Source organism: Maniola jurtina, chromosome 4, assembly GCF_905333055.1.
Source record: "Maniola jurtina chromosome 4, ilManJurt1.1, whole genome shotgun sequence".
Taxonomy (NCBI): Eukaryota; Metazoa; Arthropoda; class Insecta; order Lepidoptera; family Nymphalidae; genus Maniola; species Maniola jurtina.
Window position 1 is genome coordinate 5,439,496 of NC_060032.1, and position 22,791 is coordinate 5,462,286.

At 35.8% G+C, this 22,791-nt stretch overlaps 1 protein-coding gene and 1 long non-coding RNA gene across 3 annotated transcripts in view; both read left to right on the forward strand.

Annotated features, from left to right (window-relative positions):
- Positions 1-14,811, forward strand: part of LOC123864791 (heparan-sulfate 6-O-sulfotransferase 2) — a 131,494-nt gene extending 116,683 nt beyond the window's left edge. The window contains exons 4-9 of one of the 2 annotated variants that reach the window (XM_045905470.1): positions 123-248; positions 789-871; positions 3,166-3,410; positions 7,941-8,125; positions 9,908-10,044; positions 12,353-14,811. In XM_045905470.1, coding sequence (XP_045761426.1) covers positions 123-248; positions 789-871; positions 3,166-3,410; positions 7,941-8,125; positions 9,908-10,044; positions 12,353-12,381 — 805 coding nt within the window. In that variant the 3' untranslated portion in view covers positions 12,382-14,811. Of the gene's footprint in view, positions 1-122; positions 249-788; positions 872-3,165; positions 3,411-7,940; positions 8,126-8,707; positions 8,900-9,907; positions 10,045-12,352 lie in introns of those variants that run through there. The other variant, XM_045905471.1, reaches the window with a different exon arrangement.
- A 2,006-nt stretch (positions 14,812-16,817) lies between these two features.
- Positions 16,818-22,391, forward strand: LOC123864836. Its single transcript, XR_006795846.1, has 2 exons — positions 16,818-18,965; positions 19,229-22,391. It is a non-coding gene; the product is annotated as an uncharacterized LOC123864836 (long non-coding RNA).
- Positions 22,392-22,791: the final 400 nt, after the last annotated feature.

Sequence of the window (22,791 nt, forward strand, 5' to 3'; positions counted from 1 at the left end):
ACCGCCCCTTGTTATTTATTAGAGGAAGTGTCGGTTGCTTATCTTTTATAGGTATATCTTATAAATCGCATCCAAGAAAGATAATAGGGCTGATTTACTAAAATGAATGCTTTTGTCCGTAGGTGCGGCCTTCACGCGGATTTCACGGAGCTGACGGCTTGCGTGGGCGGCGAACTGGATCGGCACGAGGGCTCGGCGGTGCACCGGCGATACTTCTACATCACACTGCTCAGAGAACCTGTTGCCAGGTAAATCCATACTAATATTATAAATACGAACGTGTCTGTCTGTCTGTCAGTCTGCTAGCTTTTCACGGCCCAACAGTTTAACTGAATTTGATGGGTACAGAGTTAACTTACATTCCGGGGACAGACATTGGTTACTTTTATCACGTGAAATCAAAGAGTTCCCACGGATTTTTAAAAACCTTAATCCACGCGGAGAAGTCGCGGGTATATCTAGTGCTTAAACAGTGTAAATTGTGGTTAAACAGTGTTCAGTTTGTCGACTAGTCCTTACGCATGAAATGCTTACTTGCTTTACCTTAATTTCAGTGGCAAACATTTTTTTAAATCGTGTTTTTAAATATATAAATGAGAAAGATTTAAAATTATCACGCAAAATATTAATTTATTGGCAATATTTGGGTATAGCATTACCATTGATTACGTATTGAGTCTGTCTATTTTTTTATTTTAAAATGTAGTAGGAGTCTAATTTGCAGAACTTTGAACTCAATTTCCCAACAACTGTGATTTTTGAGTTTTTTCGGTTTATTATTGTTTCAGATATTTGTCAGAGTACCGGCACGTGAAGCGCGGGGCCACGTGGAAAGGTTCGAGGCACTGGTGTCAAGGGCGCACGGCTACAGGTAAGCACAATAAAGTGTTTTTCTTTTTTCGTCTTTTTTTCGGTAAGTGGCACGTAATATATTGTGTATTGTATTGAAGAATAAATTGATACTGATACCTTTTACCCTGCTACTGCTACTGTACCTAATTAGGTTGGAAAATTATATTTTGAGTTAGTACAGTGTAGAACACTTCACCCGTGTCCAGTCCAGAGTTAGGTGTCCTGCTAAAGGTTCAAGGCAATTTGGCGTAGAGTCGACTCAGCAATAATATTTTAGAGCCATAGAAAATTCTACGATTTGATTGACCCAACACGAATCACCTAGGTCTGGGCTAGGGTAAGTCCGCACTATGAAATTTCCCCGCGCGAAATTTTAAGCACAATTCTGTGACATAATAATATGGATAATGGATTAGTTCGATTTTTCCGTTCTGTGACATTATATCACAGAACGGAAAAATCGCGAGATAACATTTCGCAGTGCAGGCTTGCCCTAAGATTAGGTTACAAGTATGTTTTTGCACGTGTTTGGCGTCCATTTATATAATCTTAGTAATTGAGTAATTCTTTTATTCTTTTTCTAATGACACTGAGTATGTTTGTGTCTCTATAACAGTGTTTTTATTATGTACAATAAAATTATGCTATGCTAAGACGAAGTTGCGGCCACTGCGTGCGTATACACACGGCGACTTCCATCTAGGTATAATTTACAAATTCTAATGGTCGCCGTCTATCGTGTGCAATAGGTCTTAACACTTAATTTTATCAGTGGTGTCAATGTTATATTATTTGTATACATAGAGCTTAAACCTTCCTAGACAGCGTTTATAATTCTAGAAAATGAGGAAATGCTCTGTGTCTGAATTGAACATTTACTGCACGCTATATTACCGTACTACGGCTTATCACAAACCGCCCTGTTATGTTTAAGTGATTGAGCAACACAAATAGGGGTAGTTTCAAAGCATTATGAATAATTCAGGTGTTTAATTTGCTTGCAGACGTTCCCCACTTTGAAAAAAAACTCTATAAACCCCCTCCACTCATATTAAGTACGCAATGACTATTTTTTAACCGACTTTCATAAAGGAGGAGGTTCTCTATTCGATGTTTTTTACTATGCATGTACACCAATTTATCCGAGGTTTTTGGACCGATTTGTAATTTTTTTTTTTTTGATGAATAGAGGAAATGGTCCCATATTTTTTTGGATCCAACTCCTTTATCCTTATGCTGCACGGTAAGTTATGGATATTAGGAGTTATTGTTGATGAATTAATGTTATAGGTACCAAGCAACGACTACATAATGAAACTCTAAGTCCCAATTCCTCAACAAATTGAGGCATCTCTAGACTCTACGATAACTCATAATCTCTACTCATATAATATAGTACAAAAAAAGCTTAGGCATCTTAAAAGATGCCTAAAGAAAAGCTTCTGCAATGGTGGATGACTAGTACTATCATCGGTCATCTATTATTTTAAAGAAACAGGTTTTTTAACTGCTTTTTCCAGTTCTTGTTTAGAGAAAGTAATAACACAAGTAGTCTATTAACTGTCAATTAATACAGCGAGCGGGGTTCGTTATAATAAATTACGCAAAAATAGATCTTTTCGCTTCGCATAACCGCATAATGGAAACGTGATTCCGTGCAACGCATGATATTTTAACGAACTTCGTACCAATTATGTCGGTTCACATGAAGAACAAAGTAGGTAATTAAAGGCGTAACTTTGCAGAAAACTCAATATAGACTTCCGCTCTTCAGATTCGCCGCGTTCCAAATTATAATGCGATTTGAGCTTTTCAAGCTTTAAAAAGAGAGCAAACATTGAGTTTCCTGCTTCAAACATTTTTTTTTAATACTAGCGGCATTTCGAAATTTTAATCAACTTTTTGGTAGATACCTTTAATCCAGAGACAAATTTAAAGCGCTCGGAAGTATAAGCGTCATATCTGTGCTGATAAAACGCCGACGAGATGTTCTGCACTCGTTATCCCTCTCGTAATTTTAAGCTAGTTTGTCCTTGGCCTTAACCTTTAGGTACCTTGGCTGTAATATATTCTATCTTATGATCACACTCAGGGTTAATATCAACCAATATTTTCTTTGATTGGTTGGTAGTCGGCAAGCTCACGATTGCAGAAAGGCAAATTTTGTTTTGAGCAAGGCAAAGATACTTGGTGCCTTTTGGTTGGACCTTTGCCCAGACTGTGATCGTGTCATCATTCAACATATAGGTATACTCGTATATCTTAGAAAAGTTTCGTGTTTTGAAAATATTGAGTTTGATTTTGTCCACACAGCGGCGGAGGTACCAGCGTGTTACACTGGAGAATCTTGGCGAGGGGTAACTCTAGAAGAATTCGCGTCCTGTCCATGGAACTTAGCGAACAACAGACAGACTCGCATGTTAGCAGACTTGGCACTGGTTGGCTGTTACAACGGAACTCTACGTCATAGGACTTCTGATACGGAGCGAGTACTGCTAGCATCTGCCAAGCGCAACTTGGCTGCCATGGCGTACTTCGGGCTCACGGAATTTCAAAAGGTAAGTTATTAGATGTACTTAGCAGTTACTTTGCGTTTGCGATGAAATTAAATAGATACAGTCAAAGGCCGTAAGTCGTGTAGCACCTTAATGATCATAATCGCGTGGGACGGTTATGCATATACGTTAGGTGTGTGTGGCGTGTTTATAGAAAAAGTTCATAAGCGTGACAGGTTTTTGATGCAATAGTTTTGCAGAATTGCTACTTCAATTCTGAGGCCGCCCGTACCTACTTGTGATTCCTATTGACGTTCCATTTTTCATTTGACTCAAGTACTGAAATTTGAGCAAGTCTTTGAGCATCTTAAGTCACTTTAAAAAGTTATCCACAATATTAAAAAAGCTTATTTTCATTTTCCAGTAAAATCTTTTATATTGCGGATTTTCTTATAACCTACAGGCAACAACTTTCTTTGCACTTCGACTTGATAATAAACTTATTTCATGTTTAACTGGTCCACAAAACTTTTATTGTGACTCGCGTAAAATAAGTTTAACGTAGCACTTTCGAGCTCAAGAAATGTTATTATGAAAGAAAAGAGTAGAAGTTGTGACCAGTTAATACCAAGCCGAAAGTCCGACAGCCATCTGTAGGCTTAGTATAAGATTTTACGTTGATAGTTATATACGAGCGTCAAAATACTTCAGTTTTAAAGAAAAATGGACCTTATCAGCATTGTTTTTTTTTTTAAAGAAGCCATGTTTATCATAAGTAATATTCCCCTATTGTCTCCAACTAAGCTTAAAACTTATGCTAGGAGTAGGTACGATAATAGTGCGACGGGTGGATTTTGAACCGCCGAACTTTCGGATTTCAGTCTACACCTTGTTGAGCTATTGAACTATCGGTGGTATTGAATTTTTGCCCTTAAAAGAAGTTGTTTTAGGTCCTTCTTGCTTTGACCCTATTCAGTTCCGATTGTCGAACTCTATCGACGTTGGTGAGATGTAAAATCTCATACTAAGGCCACTGGATAAGAAGTCTAAGTGCCTGTCTGCTACGACAGAGCGCATGGAGTTTATTTGTTGCGAGCAGCTTTTGTGCTTTTCTTCAGTGAGCTTTTCGCTCTTTTTGCTCGTTTTGGTCCTAAGTTACGGCTAATAATATTAGTTCGCTCACTTTGTTAGATCATTCTCGAACAATTTTAGTTATTGTTTATAACGTCTTAATTCGTTAACTTTTTATCTTTTACCTACTTTAAAAAAAATGTTGAGGACACTTGCGGTATCAAGCTGTCAACTCTGGTTTTCCGGGATAAAAAGTTGTCTATGTCAGTTTCCGGGATGCATGCTACCTCTGTACCAAATTTTATCTAAATCGATTAACTGTTGGATCGTGAAAAGCTAGTAGACAGACAAGCAGACAGACACACTTTCGCACTTATAATGTTATTATGGATTTAGATGAATAGAGATCCATTCGTCGCCGTTCGACGACCCCGCGGCAGATAAGTGCGCCCATTATTTGCACTTAACTCATTGTGCTTATCGCCATTTGTCGCGATTTGCCACTGCCGGCACGCGCTGCGCTGTTACACCGTACCTACATGGGATATTTATTAAGTACAGGCATTAGTAGGTAGGTACTGCTATTCATATTGTACTAGTACAAGTAGTTCCCAGTTTGACGATATTCCTAAACAGTGGTGAGCGTCATGATCTTTTAAGGGGAGGCTTTAATTCCCAGCAAGGGCAAATAGGAATATTACACTAATAATATATAAAAATAGCCTGACTCCTGATTCACTGACTTTTCAAGGCCCGATCAAACCCTTGGGCCTAAAAATTTTATACAGAGGTTCTTTCCATAATGTAGGCAAGAAAAATAAGGGTTTTCAACATCCCAAGGGAACAAAGCCGTGGGCAGTTGCTAGTCAATTTAAAAATTGACGAGCAACGACTGGCGCGAATATAGACACTAGAACAGTCTAGTGCCTATATTCGCGCCGCCAATTCGGGTTAGAGCAAATGTGCGGAACGATACTATTGCGCCCGGTCATACAATTCGCGATAGCACGAATCATTTGCCAAATCCCAATAGTGGAGCCCGAAGCTTAATAGTAACTGTTAGATTTTAGATTTAACAAAATAACGTAAAGAGTTCCATTCAGCTTCCGTACGTCAACCCCGAGCGAGATAAGTGCGGTCATTATTTGCACTTAACTCACTATACTATTTTCATTTGTCGCAATTTGCCATTGCCGGCGCGAGCTGTATTATATCACGGGTTATTTATTAAGCTCGAGCTTTCAGTGGGTAAAGGAATATAAATTGCAGCTTATATTTCAGTAAACATTTTTTTGCAAATCTGACATTGCAAATGTAACTTAAAAGTCCGAGACGGACTCGCACACGACGAATTTGTATTTTTTTTTATAATTTTAAATAGCTTTTTTGAAATTTTCCATCTTGGTTTTTATAATTCATTATAATAGCAGCAGATGGACCCATTGATTTTGGAGACGCCTAGGTTTTATTTGTTCTGAGGATGGATGGACAGCGGCGGCTTAGTAAAAAGGTCCCGTTGGCACTCTTCGGGTATGGAACCCTAAAAATAAACCTAATATTGTTAAATCGTAGTGGTGCTTCGTTAATCTAAACATATGAAAGGAAAAACTGACTGACTGACTGATCTAATAACCAACGCACAGCTCAAACTAATGAACGAATCAGGCTGTTTGGCGTTTAGATAGCTATTATAGATAGACATCCGTTCAGAAAGGATTTTTGGAAATTCAGCCCCTAAGGAGGTAAAATAGGGGTTTGCAATTTGTGTAGTCCTCGCAGACGAGATCGCGAGCATGAGCCAGTTCATTGATATTATCGCTAATTTCGTTTAATAGGTATATCCTTTGATCGTAATTGCATACAGAGCTCCTACATCGTATGCAATAGAGAGTCCCATTGAAGCGATCGTGCATCGACCCCGCCGGAGATAAGTACTGTCATTATTTGCACTTAGCTCATTGTTCGCCTATCTCCATTTGTCGGCGATTTGCCATCGCCCGCGCCGCCACGAGCCATACTGTTTTGCGGAATATTTATTACCTTGAACATGAATACTCATTTTGTTGGCTCAATGAGCTAAAGATGATTTTGGCTTGTAACACAAGAAGCTGCTTACACTTATACATATGCATATAATGTACAAGGTATTTAGATAATGTCCGTAACATCCCGGCAAGTTGAGGTGAGGACCGATGTGCCAATAACAAAATGTACAAAAAAATTAAGGATCGTGATACCCTCGGGTGATAGTATTATGAGGACTTAAAGAATTTGCTTGAAACCCCAATGTAACAACCCAGCAAACAACTGATCGCGAGAAAGAACTGGTAAATAACTTTTGAGAACCCGAAGGACCGTTTGAACGTTTGTCAAGTAGTAGAGACAGCCAAAAAACCTATGGTACGAACTACATATTTGGTATTACATACCATTACGTTTCGTTTCGGGTTTAAGATGCCGAACGAAAGACGGAAATGTACAAAAAACTTTACCATCTGGTATCACCAAGGTTTGAAATAGCTCACACCAATGATTTTTTCTTTCTTTTATACGACAAATCGTCGTATCCCACGAATAACGCCACAATTTGAAATCTACTCTCTTCTTCTTCTTCTCTCTGGGCTGGTTTCCGCACTTAAACGTTTCCGTCTGTTGTGCGTGCGTTGCCCCTCCCCGCCGAAGAAAATCTACTCTCAATTAAACATCATTCAAATTCATAAAAGTTAGTCAGATATCAATGTCTTATAGCACAAGAAAAGGAAAAATCCAGAAACTGAAATTGTGGTTATATCACAATAATTAAAAGCGGTTTTTCCTTTCATAAGCTTTATCAAATTCATGACACAAATAATGTCGGAGTAAGGACCTAATAAAAATATCATACCTACATAATATGGTTTAAAATAGTAATAATGAAACTAAAGCGATAAAAACGATAAGCTTTATTGTTCTGTGGTGTTAAACCAAAGCGTCATATTCCTGCGGTTAGCTGCTTGCTAGGTTGCTTTAGATATTGGATTTAATGTGCATATTGAGTCACCGAGACCGTTAACCACAGTGAGGTTGGAATAAAATTGTATTCGCTATCTTTGGAAACAATAATATTGATACTTATGTTACGGAATTAGCATAACCATTTACAAGGATACAAACAATATACAAGAACGATTATTATTATTTGATAAAATTTTATCCTATTGTTATGAAAAAAGGCTGATTAAACCACCGATTAAAACCAAAATGGGCGTAAAATGAATTATTGCCGCTTTAGTTATGCAACTCGTTGAGAGTTGAGTCTTGAGTTATGTCGGTTACTCTGGTTACTCTACGGATCTTCGCATTTCTAATTTGATCACGTAGAGAAACTCTCGCTAAGTAACTCTAAGCTTTCTAAGCTCCCATCGATGCATATTTCAACAAAAAAATATATAGCAATGAGTATTCATTAGGGTCTAAAATCTAAATAAGTATTAGGGTCTGAAATATTTGATGAAATTGTTGAAATGGTTGCCATTTTTGCAGATATCGCAGTATGTGTTCGAGGAGACATTCAACCTGCGGTTCGCGGTGCCGTTCACACAACACAACGCGACGGTGTCTGGCGCCACCCTGGCTGCCCTGTCGCCCACACAGATCGCCCATATCAGACAGCTCAACTCCCTCGACCTTGAGCTCTATGAGTTTGCCAAGAACCTCATGTTCAAAAGGTTTGTATCACACATCAGTGGCAATTAAATCGCCACTGTCATGGTAGCCTCTGGTTCGCGGTGAGATTCATAAAACAGAACGCGACGATCTCTGGCGCCACCCTGGCTGATCTGTTGCCTACCCGAATCATTCATATCAGATGGCTCACTTCCCTCAACATTGAGCTCTTTGATTTTACCAAGAACCCTATGTTCAAAAGCCTAGTATCTAACATTGATTTACTATACAAGCGAGACAAATCGTTTAGAAAACTTCTTCAAAGAAGTCCGAACGATGCTGAAACCTCTCTATTTAGATTATGCGTACAACTAAATCAGAACCGATAGCACAGTGTTTAAGATACAGGGTTATCATTAATTTATAGAACTAAATCATTAATTGCTGTTCACATTCGCATACCTACAATCTATATATAATATTAGATGTATTATATTATCGTTTATAGCTATTTCATACTACCAAAACAATAAACTTATTGCTTTACTAATAATTTTGGCATGGTCTGGCATGAAAAACGTTTGGCTAAATATACGTCGATTTTCTTAATATCAATTATTACATAGTTGTATCTCTGGGTGTAGACTCGCTGCCCAGCTGCCTGCCGGCGCTGCCAGGCCTACCCGCTCCTGGCCTTCCGCAAAGGACCATAAAAGATAGAAGATTCGTAGGACAAAAGCCATGCACAAAATTATAAACATAGGAATAGTGTACAGCTACTAGATATACATCCACTGTGATACAAATTAACTAACTAAAATATGTTTAATTAAACAATTGAACTCGAAAAGTTGTTTTTTTTCGTAATAAAGATAAAATTAAGTAATTAATTCCGATAAATGTGAACAATATGATTTTAAAATAAAATGGTATTAGTTAACAATTAACAAGACAGTAAATAGTAATTTTAAAAGTAGTGAAAGTAATACCGCAGACCTATCATTTTATTTAGACTTTATAAATCAATGTCTGAATCCCTACGCTCATGTTGGTCGCACGTACGAATACGGATAGGTACTTAATACTTAGTGAGCTTTTAAGCTCTATACTGCAACACCTTCAGCGTACGCAAAATATTAGTCCAATCTGACCACGAGGTGTATTTATTTTACGAAAGGTACGCGTGATGAAGTACAGTTGACGTCACGAAAAAGAGCTTTGACGTTGAACCTACGCAGTGGTTGATTATTTATCTTTTTAACCCCCGACCCAAAAAGAGGGGTGTTATAAGTTTGACGTGTGTATCTGTGTATCTGTATGTCTGTGTATCTGTGTATCTGTCTGTGGCATCGTAGCGCCTAAACGAATGAACCGATTTTAATTTAGTTTTTTTTGTTTGAAAGGTGGCTTGATCGAGAGTGTTCTTAGCTATAATCTAAAAAAATTGGTTCAGCCGTTTAAGAGTTATCAGCTCTTTTCTAGTTTTCTTGTTGAAAAGAAGGTTAGATAACCGTTAGGTTCTTAATATTATGTCAATAGACAAATGTCAAGCTGTCAAGATGGACGTTGCCTAAATACATAATTATTTATTTGAAAATGATGTTTTGGAAAACTCAAATACTTTGGATCGTCGGGGGTGTTATAAATTTTTAATTTACACTTGTGATCTATTATTGGTGATACAAAGTAAGGTGCAACAGCGTTGATATCTATTGCTGCGCGATTGTTTCTGTTCAATGCGTAGATATATCCACTGACGTTCAGAGCTCTTTTACCTGAAATCAATTGTACGTAACTGACATCAGTGTAGGAGAATTGAGGCAGGTATTTGCTAATCCAAACAGATTCGAAGCGCTGAAGAAACGCGACAGTGACTTCGAGTTCCGGTGGCGACATCTCGGCGAGGTAGCGCCAAGGAGCGGTGTCACTGAATTCGATTGGGACAGCAATTTGGAAGACGCTACAACAGAAAAATCTAGAGGCAAGTACTATCTGGGAAAAGGCCCCTGTAACTAAACTCTATCACACACGACGTCATTTTCGCGAGTTAAATCCATTCAAGGTATTTACGCTCGAAGTGCTGCTTACAACTAACCTAACATCGTAGTTTGATAGTTCCTAATCTGATGTGATAGTGGCAATCACTTCTGATTGGCGGACACTGAGCTAGAATTTTATAAACTTTTATAAACAAGGAATTTGTAAACTGTGTCCTAGTTTCTCCTTCACCTTTTTACTATTGCACTGCAAGGCATCGTCATGGTCTGCACTCGTACGTAATCGAAATTCCATGGACACGTACGAAGCGAACTGTTAGGATAAACAACGCCCTTCCGGCATCAGTTTTCCACTTTTAACATTCATACCTTCATATTAATAGTGAATAGGCTTCTTCTAAGCCAGCACGCTTAGGTTTGTATCATCACTTGCCAGTAGTCTGATTGCATTCAAGTGCTAGTCTATTAATTTAAAAGAAACTCAGCTAACTACAAGAATTGTGATATTATGATAGTCATAGTAGTAGATAGTATGTTTGGAGCCTTTGACTGTATCGCTTTCCGTGTATTAACAGTTCGTGAAAAAGTCGTCGTGTGCAAAAGCTCTGAGACTTACTTAGTTGCCAGAAAATATACTAATACTCAATCTTTTCCATCGACGCTTTTCTGTCTTTCACCCAAGCAATTTAACTAACAAGCATTAAACAAATATAATCCAATCCTCCTTAGTACGAAGTTCTTCTTGACTGTGGTTTTGTATTAAACCTTATTTTACAAAGCCTCAATCTTTCGCATTTCAAACTTACGTTTGAAGTCCTGCAATTTCTTACACTGTAAACACTCGTAAGCAAGTCAACTTCTGCAAGTTTTCAACCTATTAAAAACTTGCAGAAATTGTCATTGACATGGGAATGACAGTGACTTCTGCAAGAAAACTTGCCAGTAGATTTTGGCTTTAAGAAAGTTTACGAAACCTAATAGTCGCTTGGCTAAACTTCTTTGGATAAACTGAAAGTTTCCTCAACTTCACGAATATCAATGGCTTTAAGTGTAGATGCTTCTATCAAAACTAACTTTCCCGATAGGGATTGCTCAGTCACATCTAACTTTTAGTTGGATTACTGCTAAATTGCCAAGTTGCTGTAAGTACCGACTCAGAGCACTTGGTTATAAATCTTCTAATATATCTTATACTTAAATCTAATAATGTCAAAGTCCATCTAAAAGGCAGTTTATATGATGATTGCAAATATAAGGCCAGAGGCAAATCTACAGGAATTCCTTACGCGTGAATTCTTTTCAGCATTTTGTCTGCTTAGATATAATGTATTCCTAATATTGCAGAAAATTTTTACTAGTTTATGTAACACTAGGGAACAGTATTTCGAATAATCCAGCCTTATTCCTTGTCTACATTACAAAATAAATTTCTGGGCACAGCTTTCCAAGTGCAAGGGTTTGGAGTCACTCAGTGAGTCAGGATTTTTCTTTTTATACCAATAGTAACATTGTAGAAGATTCGTGTCAGATTTGTCCCTGGCCCAAAAAGGCCAATATCGACTCATGTCCGCCACGATGTTGTGGTGTAAACCCGACTAGTTTCTCACCCGTCTAGGGTTCCTAGCATGAGCTAATAGGGCGAAGCTTCCCTAAGTCATTTGACGCCATCGGACGTGAATATAGACGTTTTATGCTTGCAATCATGAAAACCGCTCAAAATAGTCCAAATTCTCCCGTCCAATTTGGGATTAAAATATCATTAACAAGCCCGACTCTATTATAGTTTATATGAAACTTTGATGCAATCAATGTGATAATTTTAATCCCACCTAATGAATGATTCACTTCTATTGACAAGCCCACAGATTTAGCATGTACTATGGAATCAGCCAATAACGACTAACTGCACTAACTTGGTGTTATGGATGGAATTTTTTTGGGAACATTTAATAAGGAGAAGGGAAAGCTCGTTGGCGATACGCTTAGGGAAAGGCGCAACGGATTGCATCCGTTCTCACAAGACGTGTTCTTAAAAGTGGCTGCACTTTGTCGACGACAGAGGTAACTGCTGCATTCGACGACTGCCGCCAGTTGGTTAGCGGCCGCTGCGGCACGCCACGACAGCAGCAGTCACCCCAGTCGTCAACAAAGTTCTGCTCGTCTACCAAAAGCATTTACAAGCTCTGTTCATCACAGGGTCTTTCAAAGCGGTCGGTAATCCGCACACTATCCTTAAGCGTATTGTCTGCAAAGTCGTCGTTTTATAGTAACAAACTGTAACTTTGTCTGCAGGCAAATCCGTTAAGTCGAAGAAAGTTTGAGTATGACGTCGGCGTACACCACAGTGGAGTGAGAGGAACTATAACATATTTGGTGCATACTTATCTGTGAGGATAATATGTTAGCCATTTTGGGTGTTGATTGTTTGTACCTATAAAATCCAACATTTTCAGTGAAAATCAGTGGAAGGTATTTTTCAACTTTCGTTTATCTTTGTTGCTTATACCAAGCGTTTGGTATGCGTAACTTTGAAACAAAACCTAGATCACTATTTGAATCGCATAATACACTAGTCAATCTTTGACAATACGAGTATTGATATGTTTAACAATAATACATAGTTTTTTGTGATAAAAGAAACTTCCAGGCACCTAAACTGTATGTAGCTTGTGTTAACTTGATTTATAAATATAGCGGCGGCTGAACGAACTATCAATAGTGTTTCCGTATCGGACACGATCAATACATTGGAAGGAAGTGTAAATAAACTAGGGGGCTGTCAATAAAATGTGTACAATATAATTGGGTGAGAGAGCCCGTAATGTGACAGCATCTGATGGAGTGACAAGGGGAATTGATATGTCTCAAAGGGAAAAGGGAAGCAAAAACAATGTAACCATACACGTTAAAGTAACATTTCTCAAGTGAGGGAAATAACGCTTTGGGGTGGCTCAACAAAAATAACGAGAAGTAAATATCGGCTCCTTATTAGCATACAAATAATCATGTTGAGTTGTAGTCCTTATTTTTATAGGAAAGTACTTTAATTATAAAAAAAAATTGCAATCTTTTATTTCAAAAAGGCCTTGTTAGAGATTGTTTCGCTCACGTAATTATAAATTAGGTATATCTACTTTTAACAAATTTTGGAACTATTTTGAAAATAGATTGAATTTGTACCGAACAGACAAACAAGTGCAAGTAAGCGAGTTAATAATAACGGGGTAAAAAGGCCAGCCTTTCTTAAAAGAAACTACAAAATAAAAATGTCTTTTCCTCCGTCACGCAAAAAGCACTAAAGCAATTTCATAGCTCCAGCCTGATATAAGCTTTTTAATAATGTCTCGAGTCGCGTCAGAGGACGAGTGTCAATATTTAATATTAAAGGGCGGGGGCCAAAGTGACCTTTGACCTCAAATTTTTAGATTAAAGATTTTTCTGCCCTTTACAAGCTAACAGAAGCAAAAATAATACTCTCTGTACATAAAGCCAGCACCCCGATTGACTTGTATCGACCGAGAAAACCCTTCGACGTATCCATACATGTGGTCAAATAGAAACTAGCTAGGGGAAAGTGGCATGGTTTTTACCATTCAAAATGATGGTCAAATAAGGAATTTCGTAGTATTTGAAATAGTGCTGCTGGTATGCCGTATTTATGGTAGATACAATATTTCGTCACTTTTCCTTTAGTTCAAATTAATACAATTTATTTATTTCCATATGTCCGTTCAAGTTATAGTAATTTGTAACACAAAATATGAAAACAACTTAAACTAAAGCAGCTCGCGAGTCTGTTCAATAAATAAATATATATACAATAAAATAAAGTGAATAATTTTCGTAAATAAATAAATACATAAATAAGTTTTGGCCTGTTTTGTCTGCCTGTGTACAATCTCCCTTATTGTATTGTAACAGCTCTTATAGACAGCCCCTCAATACCTTATGTATTTTAAAATGCCATTCGCAAAATATCAGACTATTGTCGCGATATTGTGACAACACTTGGCATTTTGATCGAAGAATCCGTAAGCCATTTTCGAACAAATATGGGTCATACTACAAAGGATATAAACATAAAGTATAGCTTGTTAAACTAAAACAGAGGCGTTCCTTCGGTTGTTCGTGCACAAATCCTTGACTAAACTGAATTGACAGGTATTAGAGTAACTTCATCCCTTTCCGCATAACATTGTAAAAGCTAGAGCGCACCACGGTAAATTTCCGTACGTTTTTTTCCGCAAAATTCCGCACGGGAGTTTGATTGATTTAAATCCAAATTTACGGATTTTAAAATGCACCGCAGCTCGCCGCACCGCAGTGCGCGCTCTCTCTAAAAGGATGGACACTATTTTTACACCTATCAATTTAGTTTAGGCTTAGTGCACACTACAACAGAATCAGTGCCAGTGTCTTAAACCCCAGTATAGATTTATTTTACCAAAAATATCTGTTTAAATTAATGTCACAATCGTATTTTAGTTTAACAACAAATAGTTCTTAATAATGTTGCGAATTTTTTTTACTAAATAATTTTAATCAAAGAAATTGTTCAGATCTATTCATGTACTTTTTTTTTGTCTTTGCGTTGTGTATATTTTGGTAGCTAATATTAATTTCCTAAGAGTGATCTTAAGTTTGTGAATATCTATATACAAGATGTGCTTTAAATCCATCCCCTTATTGAATACTTATACTATCTACATAGTTAAGTTAAATTAGTTGTTGAGGACTATTGGGATGAACGTTGATACATTTTTAATAGATATCTACAGGGTTAATGCAATCTAGAATGAGCCCAACGAAATGTGAATCTAAGGTAGCCATACCATGTAAACTATAGCTACTTTTGAATACTGAGTATTAACTTAATGTGAGCGCACACGGTGCAAGAGGCATATTTTTCAGTCTAAAATTCCATTTTTTTTTTGATGCGGTTTGGCTGACTAATAAACTGTATCATCATCGATATAGACCTCTTCCTAGGGACTTTCACACATCACAGTCTTGTGCCACCTGGATCCAGCGGATCCTACGATTCGCTTGATGTCATTTGTTCTAGTGGGGGTTTTTCTTCATATGCGAAAATTTTGTCACATATTTATAGTAAAACACCTCTGTAGAACTTCACTTCGGGTAAGTTTGTTTTACTGTTCCTATATTCTGAAAACAATGTCGCATTCTCCGTCACAGTATAATATTAAACATGAAATTTCGTCTATGCAGTTTTAAGACCGAGGCGAGCATGCAAAGTTTCTCGTTCCGCGTCGCAAAATATTCTGGAGAATAAAAGATTCTAAACAAGCTTCCAAAATTTTCTAAAGGAATTTCCAGGCTAGAGCGCTCAAAGACCCAGCTGCTGTGAAAAGCCTAAATATCTTACGTGAATATCACGTGAATATTTTAAAGGCGGGTGCATACTTGGTAATCTGCGAGCTGCATCTCTCGCGGCTGCTCCCAACTATTTAGCCTGGAGTGCAGACAAAATTGGGCGTCGTATTTTCGTGATATAAGTACCTTCCAAAAATGTCGAAATTCGTATTTGGTTGGAATAACTTTTTATTATAGACGGTTTCTTTCTCTTCAAAAAAAACTGATGTAGGCATTTAATTTGTAACAATTACTAAAAATCTTAGTTTGTATTTTTACATTTTTCTGATGTAAATAAAATATAGAATAATAGAACGTAAATCAACGAGCAATTTTTAATGAGACATGATTTTTTGGTGCGTAGCAAATAAAGGGTTGAAGTATGTATTTTTCAATCTTCTGGTACGATGACGAAGACGGGGCTATAAAAATATTCATCACTAACCATTTTGATGCGGACATACGACGTTGAAACATCAGCTGATGACAAGTTAAGTACATGACTCGTAAAATACGCGACATGTAACATATTAACGTTTTTTACGACACCATACGCTTTTCTCGACGTAGCTGTTTTTTTTATATTACATACTTACAGCTTTTGAGACTGTAATATGGCCTTGAATCCTACAGTAGTAAATGGGTAACTGCCCAAAAAAGGGAGTGAAATGGTTTCAGAGTTTGTGTGTATGTATGTGAGCCTCTTTGTTCCACCATATTTTCTAAGTGCCTGAACAGATGTGGATGTATGTTGTATCGTTGGAACTTGGAATCTTTACATCCTCCCGCATGACACTGATAGGTAAGTTTAAAAAAAAATATGGCAGAGCAGTCGTGTTTTTTTTAGTTACTACTTGTTTTATATAGTGCTGTTTTATTTTATAATTACTTATTTGATACTTTATTAACATAATACAGCTATCCTAACAAGTGTAAATTAAAAATTTATAACACCCCCGACGATCCAAAGTATTTGAGTTTTCCAAAACAGCATTTTCAAATAAATAATTACAATAATTATGTATTTAGGCAACGTCCATCTTGACAGCTTGACATTTGTCTATTGACATAATATTATGAACCTAACGGTTATCTAACCTTCTTTTCTACAAGAAAACTAGAAAAGAGCTGATAACTCTTAAACGGCTGAACCAATTTTTTTAGATTATAGCTAAGAACACTCTCGATCAAGCCACCTTTCAAACAAAAAAAACTAAATTAAAATTGGTTCATTCGTTTAGGCGCTACGATGCCACAGACAGATACACAGATACACAGATACACAGATACACAGATACACAGACACACAGATACACAGACACACAGATACACAGATACACAAGTCAAACTTATAACACCCCTCTTTTTGGGTCGGGGGTTAAAAAGTAAAGAAATTGTCCACGTATATGTACATTGGGGTCACAGATATACTTATACCAATGTATTTGAAACTCTTGATAAGTATAATAGAGTTATTGGCTTTGCTCTGTCAAACCTCCGATTCTTTATCGAACCAATTTTGTCTCTACCGCTCGCATTCACTATTACCTACTCGGGTTGCATATAAATTGTAATAACATTTTGGAACTTTTGAAAACTTCGAGCACCATTGTCGAGACCGGATTGCAGTTCTCTAAAATGATAACAACCGGGACGAGTAAGGACGTGGTGTAACTTTAACTTGCTTGTTATAAATTTCCTTTGAATTTGCGATATTTTTCGGTTTGAAATTCTCATATTATAGCCAAGCATAATATGACTAGGGCAACTAACGTCAATCCTGATTCTCTAAACTAAATTTAGAGTATTTGCATCATATTCTTCTTGATATTGCTGAAAAAAGATGAAAAATAATTTTTAGAATATATTTATAAACTTTGGTGCTACTGCTACCCTACTCTACTTTAAACAGTATGCTCAAGACTGGCACCTAAACTCACGAGTTTTGACAGTTTTAAATTAAGTTTGTCTGACCTATCTTGTTACATTGACAAGAAAAAGATGCAAATATTCTAAAATTTGTTACCTACTCATCAGAATCAGTACCAATTAACTGAAAGAGTCTACAAAACCAAAGTCGGCGGTTTAAGCCGGATTCGCCAAGCAAATAAACCGTGAAGCGATGTAATGCTGGTCATAATGCCGGTCGGGCTTTGGTATACCTACCAAGCCTTAACATTTCTGCACCTTAAAGAAGTTCAAAACTAAAACCCGACTATTCCTATTAATAAATGCTGACTTAGAATAAAACTTGATACGATACCAAAAAAATGAGCATCCCACTTTTTTGGATGTAACATTTGCCATGTTAATTTTGTTCATATTAAGTGTAACCCGGACTATAACAAAAAATCGATTGACACCTAATTCATCAAAATCGGCCCAGTAGTTTAGTTGCTGCGGTGGAACATACATACATACATAGTGCACTGAACTTAGGACCTTAAGAATAGCGGGAAGTGGCTGGAAGAAGAAGACGGAGGACCGTGAGGTGGCAAGTTCTCAGGAAGGCCTATGTCCAGCTGTGGACACAAACAGGCTGATTAATTGATTGATACATATTATAGTACATACTCGTACATATATAGAGTGCTATAATCATAACCCTTTGGCTTTGCCGTAATCGAGTAAAAATAAAAGCACTCGCTCAATATTAATGCTCAGTATTCAAAATTTTAATCCAATCAAGATGTAATTAATATTCCTGATTACAAAATAATTGTAAATAGTTAGTTTAAAATAGTATATAAGTAAGATATGAAAATGGTTGTAGCGATAATTTATACCGCTTAAAACACTGTTGTAGATAACGATTTTATATTTTGTGAACATAAAACCGGTCAGATTTACGTAGGCTTAAATATTAATATGGGTACGACTTTGTTTAATCCTAAAACACATTTAAGTGCATTAATGCTAGTACGTACTCAAGCAATTTTAACAAAATATGAAATAGATACATCGTACAATACTGACAAAATGATGACCATGGTTGGGTCATACATACATATAATAAAGATACTCGCCTCGGATTTCTCAGTCCCTGTCGAAGAATTACTGGGGCTTACATACTTTGCGATGTCCGTTTATCCGCTTTTATGCTTTTAAAATATGAGTTTAACTCACGATAGTTGTAAGTTGTAATATATTTTGTACGTCTTGTTGCGTTGAAATGTTGTTTGTATTAAAATTGTCTCAGTGAATAGAACCAAAGAACAAAATCGTGTGCTATATAAATTGGATATTATTACCTGTATTGTCATTTGAACAAATTGTTGTAATTTAATCTAGTTTCATAACATGAAATATATTCTTTATGTCAAAAACGTGGTACCTATGTAACTTTGGTCTTTGATTTCAATCTATGCGATAATCAGTACCTACCTACTCTTCACCAGGTATGTAATTTTCAAAACTAGTATGTATTATGATTAATGGGGTATTATACCTAATATGTAGGTATGGCTCCCTGTGGCTCTATGTTGCTGTCTCTTGCCTACTTAGAAGTAGGCAGAAAGTATTGACCTAACTTGTGAGCTATACATCCATACTTAATATTATAAATGCGTGTGTCTGACTGTCTGTCTGTCTGCTACGTTTTCACGGCCCAACCGCTGAACCGATTTCGATGAAATTTGGTACAGACTTGGGATACATCCCGGGGAAGGACATAGGAAACTTTTTATCCCGGAAAATCGAAGAGTTCCCACGGGATTTTAAAAAATCGAAATCCACGCGGGCGAAGCCGCCGGCATCCCCTAGTAATAAATAACTGAAAAATCATTTATTTGTAAGAACGCTTTTTATTTGCAATACGCCAATAATCTTAGTAGATTTTCGATTTCATGTTGTAAAAATTCATTAAAGGATTTTTCATTTCAATTGTTAATAAGAAGATAGGGTTCATACTTCCAATGTAAGTACAAATACCACCCAATTCGTAGCTACAATGCATTTGGCAGCATTTTCTTTTTTTTTAAAGGCAGCTTTTGTAGGATGTTTCATAGTTATAATACCTTTCGTAATTTATAAAATATTTTAAGATTTTTATATTATTTGCATGATCTCTAAGTTTATCATAAAATTCTACTTATACTTAATGGGAAACTTTGTAAAGTATTTTTCGTGCATTTTTATTACTGGTTTAGTAAAAAATTTATACACTCTTAGCTACGACTAGGGTTACCATTTGTGAAGTCGGACAATCCCGAAAAATATATTAATTCCCATTTATCTAATGAAGTTATTGCAAGTGATCTTAAAATAATTTAAATGTAGGCATAATAAATGATTGAGGAAATAGAAAGTAATGTTCTAATAAAAGTTCCGTTATTACCCACCAGAAGGCATCGTAGTGGTATTAATGTTGAATTGTTGTTGTAAAACGTTTCAGAGGCCCAGTGTAACTTTTTAAGTAACCTGAGTTTACCTGACGTGACATTAGCGTTGAGCTAAAGTCTTAGCGGGAAACAAACAGTCTTTCAAAGGCAGATTAACGTAATTTTGGTGTCAAGTTTTATAACGTATAAACTTAGGTACACTCAGGTCAATTGAACAGTTAACGTTGACCAGAATTTTTGCTATTCCAGCAATTTTAGTCGATTTTCACAATCGGAAAAGTCAGTACGTCTGGTCACCCTCGTAGCTAACTTAAACAAGCCAATCCAACTAGAGATTACTTTTGAAAACGGATTACGGCGCGAGTTCAGTTTTATCGTTTAACTTTTGACAAGCAATAAACATTAAGAGCCTATGAAGTGAAACACGTCGACGATTCAAATACCCATCTTTGAGATTGTGGGCTATGATCTTTCCTTTATCTCTATTCGATATGGTTGTTACACTGAAAGGATCCCATAAATCTTTTAAGTTGAATATTTGTCTAGCTACTGTAATATTCTTAAAAGACAAAGATAACGCGTGTAATTTGATTCTCTTACATCTACGTACTTTAAGAGGAGTTTATCCGTAGAGTGCTTCAGACAAACATACTTTAGTATAATATATCCAATAATAAAAACTCACATAAATTTTGCTGATAATATGTTCTAGAAACTAATACTTATCTGTGTTTGTGGTTTACCAGATTTCCGTTAAATTATTTAGTTTCAAAGTTACTTTAAAACTTGTTATTTTTACTAAAATCTGGCACACCACAGACAGATAATTATAGTACCTAAAATGTCTGCAAAATTCATTGAGTTTGAAAGGTTGATGTTCAAATGAGAACCAAACTAAGTTTGTATGGAGAGTGCAGGGAGAGAAACTTCTCTTAGATAAAGTTATCAAAGTTTTTCAACAATCTGTCGCCATCATCTTATCGATTTGGCATTTATATTATTTATTAACATAGGTAGCTTCAAAGTTTTTTTATAAATCAGTATTCTCAGAGTTGTGTTCAAATTCAAATGTCCTGAATTCTTGAAAGTTATGGATTACTTATTTTTACTAACGATAATAATATTTGAAATCAATTGTACATAATACTGTACATACTACATTGTGCTTACGTATTATAAAAGCATCTATATTTTTATGAATCGGAGAGTGTATCTAGTGAAGTCTTTAGTTTTAAAAGAAAAAATATGTACCTAACGTAGGTTGGCTGAGAAAAGTAAAATTATTCTGAAATGACAATAGTAAGCCAGTATTATAAAAGAGTTAGTTCGTGTATTCGTAGAATGTATGGCGCATGTCTAAATTTTAATGTAGGTATGTTATGAAATTATCGTAAACAATCTCACAAAAAATAACAATTCCTTACTCGTAACAATAAAAATCACTTACAATCAGTGACCAGTGACAGTGCGCGTTGACCATAATATTTTCACAAGTAATTTCCATGAAGTCAACTAATTAATTCCATTTTCAATTAGTTCATAGTTAATTTCTTTTTTATTTTGTGCGCAAATTAAGTAGTTGTATTGTATTTATTATAATTAATTATCTACCTTCTGTAAATTATGAAGACGGTTGTTACATTTTGTAATTTTATAGCATTTTGTTTTATCCAATATTTCTAGACATGGGGGGTCAGCTATTAATAAATGATGTGAATATTATTATTCTTATTTCATTCTTTTTCTAGTGCTCATATTATTAAACTTTCAATATGTATATTTTATAGAGTTCCGTAGCGTATAGGGTAAAGCGACCTTATTGATGATGTCACGGTGGTTTTTATCTAAGTTTAAGCCTTTCATAAGAATAATTTAATATGTTTATTTACAGCTAGTCAGAAAAATATTATTATTTTATACGCTATAATTTTAAGGATCACTTATACTTATAATTTATAGACTAGAACTGTTTGTTGTACCTTCATATTTGCAGCATAATAATATTTCTCTGACTGATTATTCTGATGTCAAGATAGGCAGTATGGAACTCTAAATGCAAGTGCGTGATTTTTTTAAATATGCATTTTACCACTTGGGATGTTTTAATTTTTGGCATTTTTATATAAATTGAAATTTTTATCTGTGTAAAAATAATTTTTTAAATACATAATTATTTGTGTTTATAAAATTCATTGAAATACGTTTAAGTATTGAATAACACTAAAATAAAATGAAAATGCATATGAAAATACTAAACGTAATCGTTCTAATACTGCACTCAAATAAAATGTAACTAAATATCTCTATAGAAATGTAAAAACTCAATAAATAAAATATCGTAATTTATAACTTACTGTAAATATTGTATTAGAATAACGCGAAGGGAGCGTAAGCCATAGGAAATTGTAAGCCGTTCATATGAATGTTCGTGACTTGTTAATAATTTAGTTTTACTATACCTAGAGTTTATAGTTTATTATACAGCTGATGCATCGCGCATGCATGCATTCTAGTACCAAAATCTAGTGTTTAGTTTTTTAAGTTTCCGACTGAACCAAAATATTGTAGATACGAGTATGTGTGTTAACAGACACTGAAATAAAAAATATATGAAAACATATTGGATTTCATTTGAACCAATCCCTTTCCATGCATAATACATGACGGATCAATTAAAAGGACCAGTAAATAAAATATTAGTGCCACTTGCAACCGTCTTCAGGGTTGCCACAGAGGTTCTATGTAAGTATCGATCTACAATCATTTCTAAATACTTTATAACAAAATCGCCATCCGAGCTTGGTAACGTATAACTTCTAAACTTCTTAGTAGGTTTTAATGCGGTTATCATCAGTATTTAGAAAAAAAACCGGAAAACGGTTTTTTGAAATTCAATAATAGATTTTCTAATTTTGATTAGGAATCACCTAAATGTACGCTTACATATTTTATAGAAACTGCTGTCTGTAAACCTCTCCTGCCTTCGTTAAATGTTCTGCAAAACAATCATTTTATAAA